The 8,435-nt window shown below is 46.2% G+C and overlaps 1 protein-coding gene across 1 annotated transcript in view; it reads right to left on the reverse strand.

Moving 5' to 3' along the window:
• Positions 1–8,435, reverse strand: part of Rab12 (RAB12, member RAS oncogene family) — a 24,831-nt gene that overhangs the window by 7,928 nt on the left and 8,468 nt on the right. Inside the window, exon 2 of the mRNA XM_021149087.2 lies at positions 3,193–3,253. Within this exon, the coding sequence (XP_021004746.1) occupies positions 3,193–3,253 (61 nt within the window). The remainder of the gene's footprint in view (positions 1–3,192; positions 3,254–8,435) is intronic.

Raw genomic sequence — 8,435 nt, forward strand, 5'->3', positions numbered from 1 at the left:
AAAAAAAAAAAAAAGAAGAATCTTAATTGTTTACAGCTCCTCTGTGGCAACCGGGGAGGGAAAGCTCTGTCCTATGCACCCACTGTCCTGCTCCAGCTGGTGACAGAATGGCAGAGAAGACAACATACAAAAGATTCACAACAACAGCCCGGGGTCTGCCCTGGACTCTGCACTCCAAACAGCAGATGCTGAGTCCCCTCAGTCTAAAAGTCCAAATGTTCTAAGACCTTTCTGGGTGCCAGCTTGGCAGTGTCACACATGAGAAATTCCACACGTGACTTCAAAAGACGCAGGCACACTAGAGATAGTGCGTAAGACTATCTGTCTCCGAGCTTCCTGTTTAGACTTGGGACCCACATCCAAGTCATTTTCATTGTACCTAAGCAAATATTTTACAAATCCCAGACATTAGTGGTTTCAAGGATTTCAGATGAGTGTATCTGATCTCTACTTTTATCAAAGAAATAATAAAAGAGGAGCCTGACACCTGTGCTCTCTGCAAAATGAGGGGAAAAAAATGATTTCAATCACTGGGCTATTCCTCTGGCTCACCTTTTATCTTTTAAATAAAACATTTCAGAAGAAAGTCATTTGAGTATGGCATGATTAATCAGATAGCTGGTCTATTATAGAAATAAGATTCACTCTGGAAATCTCTTCAGGAAAAAGAGGTTACGATGAACTGTTAACTTGCTCAGTCAGGCTGAACAGCACCCAGGGCACTGGTGAGTTACACGGCCTCCTGGAAGGGGAGGTCTGCAGAGAGGATGAGCGAACAGTAAGCGCAGTACTGAACAAGTGACAGTGGGCTGGGCACTCTGCCTGAATAAAGCCAGGAGCAAGGAGAAGGCGGGAGCTGAGTGCCAGCCAACATTCACATTCTGTTCCTGGGCTGCTGAGATGGGAGCAGGCAGCCTCTGGCTTCTGCCTCGAGTCCTTTCCACTGTGAAGGCTGTACCTCCTTAAACCGCAAGCCGGGACAGAGCAGCCTTCTGTAAGCTGCTCCCCTTAGGTACTTTTTGACGAGAAGGAGGAGCTTCCTAACCCAGCACTGGGATAATCCAACCCAAGTGTGCCATCAGCTTTTCAGTAAACCCAGACCACACCACCACTCTTCCCCATTGACTGCCACCGGTGTCCTGTCCATGGCCTAGACATTTACAGGCTGGCAGAGGGCAGTTTCTGGGCACTGCTTTCCCATCTAAGAGAAAAGTGTTCTGAGAACCCCACGTGGCTGAATACACACAACCAACTTCATGGACCAAGCTTCCATAAGGGAAGCCAGGAACTGATCAGACCCAAAGACACTGTAAGAGAGGCCATAACCAACAAAAGGAACTATTCAGATATAGCTTTTTTTCTTTTTCTTTAAAAAAAAAAAAGGCAACCCTTTTCTAACTATGTATACCTGTGAGTGTGCCCTTGGAGGCCACAGGGTGTTGCATGCTCTAGAGCTGGAACTACAGGCAGTTGTGAGTGAGCCCTGCAGTGTAGGTGTGGGGACCCAAACTCAGGTCCTTCACCAGCGCATAGCTGCTCTTAACTGTCGAGACATCTCTCCAGCCCCAGGATATAGTCTGCCCGTCACCCACTCAAACCAGCTGCCACACATTCTAATATTAGCTCCATCACTCTTCTCAGGACAAAGAACAACGGCCACAGACGCTAGTCACAAAGGTGGACATGTCCTGAACCCTTCAAAAGCTGTCTTGAAGGAGCTTGCTTGTGTCAGAGATTAAAATTCTATGTATATGGGTGTTTTTCCTGCATGTATAGGTGTGTAGTAAGTATATGCTTAGGGTCCAAGGAGGTCAGAAGAAGGTGTTGGATCCCTGGGACTGGAGTTACAGATAGTTGTGAGCTATCCTATGGGTTCTGGGAATCAAACCCTGATCCTTTGGAAGAGCAGCCAGTGGACTTAACCGCTAAGCATTCTCTCTCTTCAGGCCATGAAAGATAATCTGGCAGACAGCAACGAACTATACAAAGATTGTTACCTTGTTTGTGGACTAGTGTAACAAATACTTATTTTTTTGCTATCTAAGTATTTAGGCAAAACTGTTAGAAACAAAACCATAAAACCCGAGAAGCCCTTATGTGGGTCACACAGTTGCAGATGACCAAATGAAAGTGATTACCTCAGGACGCCAGTTGAGCAAGGCTGGCTTGGCTGCAGCTGTGCCCCAGACAAGGACATGGATGAAGGATGGAGACATGCCACTAACATTCAAGCGTTAGATGACCGGTGATAGCACAGATGTGGCAGCGATTAACGCAGATGAAAGCACACACACAGACGGTGGACAGACAGTCAGAGCTGAGGGCGACCTGCCAAGAGGAGTTAGTAAGCTGAGTGTGCCAGCCCAGTGTCTTGAGAACCACAATGCATTCTTCAAACCACTGAGCTGAGCAGGGCCACCACTAAAGCACACAGGCCAGACCCTGCCCTTTCTTCCACAGAGCTGACCAGGAACATCAGTTGGGTACTTCTAGCTGTCACTGTGGGTTGTTAATAGGGAAGAGAAAGATTTAAGCATCAACTACAGTTAAAACACTGCTGGCCTGGCTTCTTTTTTCCTAGGCTGAACTGAGAGAGTCTTCTCTCATTTGGATGGGGTTTCTGGGTCCCCCTCTGGTACACAGAAGAGGCCCCAGTTACATAGCACCCACAAGTGGGCAAGAAAGGGCACGCTTGCCACACCTTGTCCACACTGTAGCAGCATAAGGGCCCCGAGCTGCTTGTGTAGGTGATGTGTGTCCCCCACCTGACAATATGGTTACGAACATACATACTGGTATCTTTTGAAGAGCATGCAGTAATTTACAAACACAAAGACAAGCTTTCCCCCGCAGCAGTGCTGTGGGTGGAAGCTAGGGCCTTGTACATGCCAAGCAAAGAGGTCTAGCACTGAGCTGCATGCTGAGTGTGAGGCCAATGATGAAGCACCCGGTTCAATGATGGAGTTTGGAGACATGTCCATGGTTGGAAAACACAGGGAGAGAGCCTCCCGCAGCTCACCCCAGGTGCAAAGGAAGTGTGAAGGGAGGAGCGGCTCCCGGGAAGTGCTCTTCTTCTGATTTTAAAGGGAGTGAAGGGAAGTGGGCAGGTGAGAGGGCTCAGGGTTCGGCTTAGTGGCCAAGCGTGTAGACTGCTAAACATACAGGGCATGACTGGGACACACTGCTACTTACCAGATCTGTAATCTAATTTTCTTCCCTCTTAGTTCTACAGTCTTGATTTTAAAGTCAACACCTGCAGAGAAAACAAATGACTATGAAGCAAAGCAATAAAGATACAGTGTATCAAAGAGCCCTTCTTGGGTGTAGAGGAAACCAATGAATATAAGCAAACCAAGAGAGACACAGTGAGACTCGGTGTATCAAGGAGACCTTCTTATGTGTGCCCCTCAGAAAAACGGAAAGAATCGGTATCCCCAAAATTCCAAAGTGAGAGGGTCGAGGGTGCCCTGGCCTCAGTGTGCAGAGGCCTGCTGCTCCACGGCTTTTTCGAGCTCCACACGCAGCCTGTTATAGCTAATTTATGACTCCTGATTCCAACAGCCTTTGTTTGAATCTAGAAGTTACTATTAATATTAACATCGTTAGCCCTCCCGAGTGATGGTCGGTGTGTGCATGACTCAGTACATCTCAGAGGAACAAACTGCTATAAAACTGTGTATAGTAAGCCAGGTTATGCGGGCAGCCTGGACTCCTAGCCTCTCAGGAGGCTGAGGTGTGGTGTACTTGAGACAAGCTGGGTAACAAAGTAAGACTTCAGCACGAAAAAGAAATCTACTCATCTGATAAGCATATTCGATTTTAATTTTTATTCATTTTTAATATCGCAACCAAACTATCGCATATATTTTTTTCGTTTTAAAGACAGACCTGTAAGCTTCAAATAAATTCCAAAAAAAAAAATCCAAGTTTTCATTTGTGTAATCTCATCTAATTATCTTTTATAGTTATAGAAAAAAAATATTTGAAGCCATACTTTTAAAAAAACATAATATTTACAAATAGAGAGATGAGATGCTCGTTGACTATAAGCACTGGAAACATTTCCTTTCTGGGTCTACTCCCCAGCTGCCTGCCAGGGCCCAGACGGACCATCCCAGGCAGCAGAATGCGCAGGTGGGGCGCAGCAGTGTCTCTGCCTGTCCTCTCTGCTCATCCATTTTGGATCTGAGCAGCATTGGTCAGATGACATCTGAGATGAACAGACAGACATGTGACTGGCTTTAAAATTAGCAACACAAGATGTGTTTATAAGCCTGAGTGTTTATAAGCCTGAGCCGTGGACAGTCCTTAGATATATGACACAGGAGTTCCAAAAATATAAAACGTCACAGTAGAACAAAGGAGACAAGTCTCCTGTATTTCAGTTCTTCTTCTTTTTAAATGCTTGTTCTTTGTGTTTTGTTTGAATCAGGACCTCTCTTTACAGCCCTGGCTTCCCTGGAACTCACTCTGCACACCAGGCTGGCCTGGAACTTACAGACCCTCCCGGCTGGGATAAAGGGTGTGCCCCACCACACCAGGCACATTTCAATTAGTAATTCTTTACACCAGACTGGCAAGGCTGATTAACATAACCTCACTTTTAATTCTCCAGCTGATTGCTTCCCAAAGTCAACTGGTTCCCAGGAGCAGGTCTGAGCAGTTCATGGCCTTGAGACTCACTTGAGGTGGCAGCTCCTTAGAGCAACACTTTGGAGGCAAGACCACACTGCTGCTCCGACTAGTCAAAGGCACATCTTGGTGACAAACCACTGTCCTTTTTTTTTTTTTTTTTTTAAGTTTTCTTATTTTTTTTCTATGAATACACTGTAGCCGTTTTCAGACAAATCTAGAAGAGGGCATCATCTCCCATAACAGATGGTTGTGAGCCACCAGGTGGTTGCTGGGATTTGAACTCAGGACCTCTGGAAGAGCAGTGTTCTTAACCGCTGAGCCATCTCTCCAGCCTGTAATTTAATTTTTAAAAAATGAAATAAAACAGTCATGGCACCTTGCATTTGATCTGTAATTCACATTACACACTTTCAGGTTACGATTGTAAGGACAGTGGTTTGTTGGGAGCTGGAGAGATGGCTCAGTGGTTAAGAACACTGACTGCTCTTCCAGAGGTCCTGAGTTCAATTCCCAGCAACCACCTGGTGGCTCACAACCGTCTGTAATGGGACCTGATGCCCTCTTCTGGTGTCCATGAAGACAGAGTACATAAGTAAATAAATCTTTAAAAAATTACTTACTTACTATTTATTGTGTTTGTGGCATGTGAGAGTGGGCAAGGGGTGGGGGTCAGAGGACATTTGCAGGAGTTCACTTTCTGTACAGCGTGGATACCAAGGGGCAGGTCATCAGCCTCCAAGGCGGGGGCCCTTAGACAGACACCCTGCCAGCCTCTTTGATTTCACTTTACCCCCAACTTCAAATGAATTTGTTTTCAGAATCTGAGTTAAGGGAGAGGTAACATTTGTAAATTTGTTCTTTTACTGAAGAGAATTGGCCAGTGACATCATCTCTCCCGAGCTCTGCTTCCAGTTGACTGACAGAACCCTTTACATGGCCAGTGTGGGCCATCTGTGTCCTGAGGACAGAGTTTTCTCTGCTACATCATGCTGGGCCTGAACGTGCTCCCCACTCCTTCTCAACTAGCTTGAAAAACCTGCCTGTTTTAGCAGGCCTCCACAAGGGTCATGTCTCTAACCACGAAGCTTAATGAACGAAGAAAAGGACCAGGCATTAGTACTCGGAATGAAGAAGCGGGCCTGGGTATCATCAGATACTAAACAGGACAAGGAACCTGCTCAGCCACTGAGAAGAACCGAGTGTGTGCACTGAGGAATCACAACACAACTACACTGTAACCTCAACACAAGAGTCCCGGTGCAGGTAAGTGGCTAAATCTCTAAGTGTATGAACCAGGGCCGAAATGTGGCTAAGGGCGGCTGTTGTTCTCAAAGAGGAGGACCCAGGTTCAGTTCCCAGCACACACATGGCAGCTCACAACTCCAGTTGTGACTCCAGTTCCAGGAGATCTGATGCCTTCTTGTGACCCCGGCAAGAGCTGTGTGCACATGATGTGCTGCAGGCAAAACCACTCATGGCCTAGAATAAGTAAATCTAAAAAAAAAAAAAAAAAAAAAACAAACTCAAAACAAAAAAAACCCAAGTCTATAAATGGAAACAGCTCATTAAAACTATTCCTCTCCAAAATGAATAAATAAATAAGTGAATGGATGAATGCAAGAGCTGGGTGAAGCACCTCTTTACCCCATGTGTAGATCTCTATGAGTTTGAGGCCAGCCTGGTGTCCAGAGTGAGTTCCAGGACAGCCAAAGAAACACAAAGAAACCCTGCCTTGAAAAACCAAAAGTAAATAAATAAATAAATAAACAAACAAACAAACAAAACTGTCCCCTTTAAATAAAATAGCCTGCACTGTATCTAACAACAGCTCCAAGTAGCTTGTAATGACTGGAAACTCAGTCCAACCTATGACTTGGACACACATCTTTGTATTAATACACGTCTATATTATCGGACCTGTCTGAAAACCTCACCTCCCAAGTATAAACGGCTTCATGTCGTACATCTGCAGCAGCTGTGAGCCACAGAAATGCTAACGGTCCTTAATGAATCATAGCAAGCCATCAACAGTCTCAACTGTTTACAGGAGCTTTAGGGACAGTCAGTGGAGATAGGAGTGGAGAACTGCATACTCAAGGGGTGAAGAGCCTGTCACCCTGTTGAAAACAGTTTCTCAGAGGTGGCCTCCTCCTCCTCCTCCTCTTCAGATTTATCTATTTATTTATTTGAGTACACTGTAGTTGTACAAATGGTTGTGAGTCATCATGTGGCATTGAACTCAGGACCTCTGCTCGCTCAGGTCAACACTCACTCCGGCCCAAAGATTTACTTATTATATGTAAGTTCACTGTAGCTGTCTTCAGACATACCATAAGAGGGTGTCAGATCTCATTAGATGGTTGTGAGCCACCATGTGGTTGCTGGGATTTGAACCTGGGACCTTCAGAAGAGCCGTCAGTGCTCTTAACCACTCAGCCACCTCTCCAGCCCTCTCAGAGGCTTCCTGATTAGCAGGCAAGCAACATTCCTCACTACCCTTTGGGTTAATGGGGACAGTCCCTGCCCCCGAAGCTGGGTCACACTGACCCACATTAACACACCGTGCACTTGGCAACAAAGTGCCTTCCCCTGCCATGTACTCTTAGAGAACCTTCTTGTCTGCCCAGAAACCTTTTAAATCCTAGATTTCCCAGGGAAGTTTCCCTGACCACACCTACCCGCTTCTACCCCATTCCTGGCACTCTTCTGGCCTTTCTTTGCTGGTCTCACCCATAGGCTGCACATTTCCCAGTTACCCACCATCCTTGGCTTCCTGCCCAGGCTCACAGTCGGCCTCTCTACTCCACTAAATGTGGTGAATTCAAGGAGAAACGCTGACTAACAGGACAAATGAGCGATAGCCAGGACTGACCAGTTTGTTTGCTTGTTTGTTTGTTTTTAAAGAGGCAAAGGAGACAGATGTGAAATGGCAGCAGCAGATAGGAACACCTGTGCTCCCATGTGTGTGTGTGTGTGTGTGTGGGAGTAAGATACATTTTACTTCCTATGTAACTGTATAGAACACAGGCAGCTTGACTTAAGACTGCACACACTCAGCCCAGTGATCACTATGGTAACAAATTACTTACCCCATCATTTTGCATGGAGTGGTCAGCCCCTAAGCAGATTACTCTGGTAACAGGGACCCACATTTAAGCTTCCAGTTGTTTAGAAATCTTCCGAAACTAGTTTAACAATGTTTCCAGAAAGGACTCAGCTTACAGGGTAAGGCTCCCCATCACCAATGCCAGTGTGTGGTCTCTGAGGGACTGTGACTCAGGCTCAACCTTCATTTGTTTTAATAGCAATGACAGTCATATTTAGTGCCTCATCCCCAAAGCTCATGGCAGCCCAGTCAGGTGGGCACTGTCATGTCATCCCGCAGGGGACACACCGGACAGAGACTGGAGGAGTAACTGACGGACCACATGCTTACACAACTGCAGAATCCCGATTCAAGTTCGCACTTGTGTGCACAATGCAAGGTTGTTATGTGATCAGATGGCTGAGAAGGTGTGTGTTGTGTTCTGTAAATGGCCCATTAGCATCACATCATGTCAGGAGACCTGACCCTCACGTTGCTTCCTTCTGGATGGTCTTTCATAGCCTAAGGAATTGGTTGCCTAGGAAGGCCAGGAGGGAAAAACATTTTCAAAACATTGTTGCTTTTTCTGAGCCCTAAGAAGTTACAAAATAAGCCGGGCGTGGCGCACGCCTTTAATCCCAGCACTCGGGAGGCAGAGGCAGGCGGATTTCTGAGTTCGAGGCCAGCCTGGTCTACAAAGTGAGTTCCAGGACAG

The sequence above is a fragment of the Mus caroli genome, chromosome 17, assembly GCF_900094665.2.
Source record: "Mus caroli chromosome 17, CAROLI_EIJ_v1.1, whole genome shotgun sequence".
NCBI classification, from domain to species: domain Eukaryota; kingdom Metazoa; phylum Chordata; class Mammalia; order Rodentia; family Muridae; genus Mus; species Mus caroli.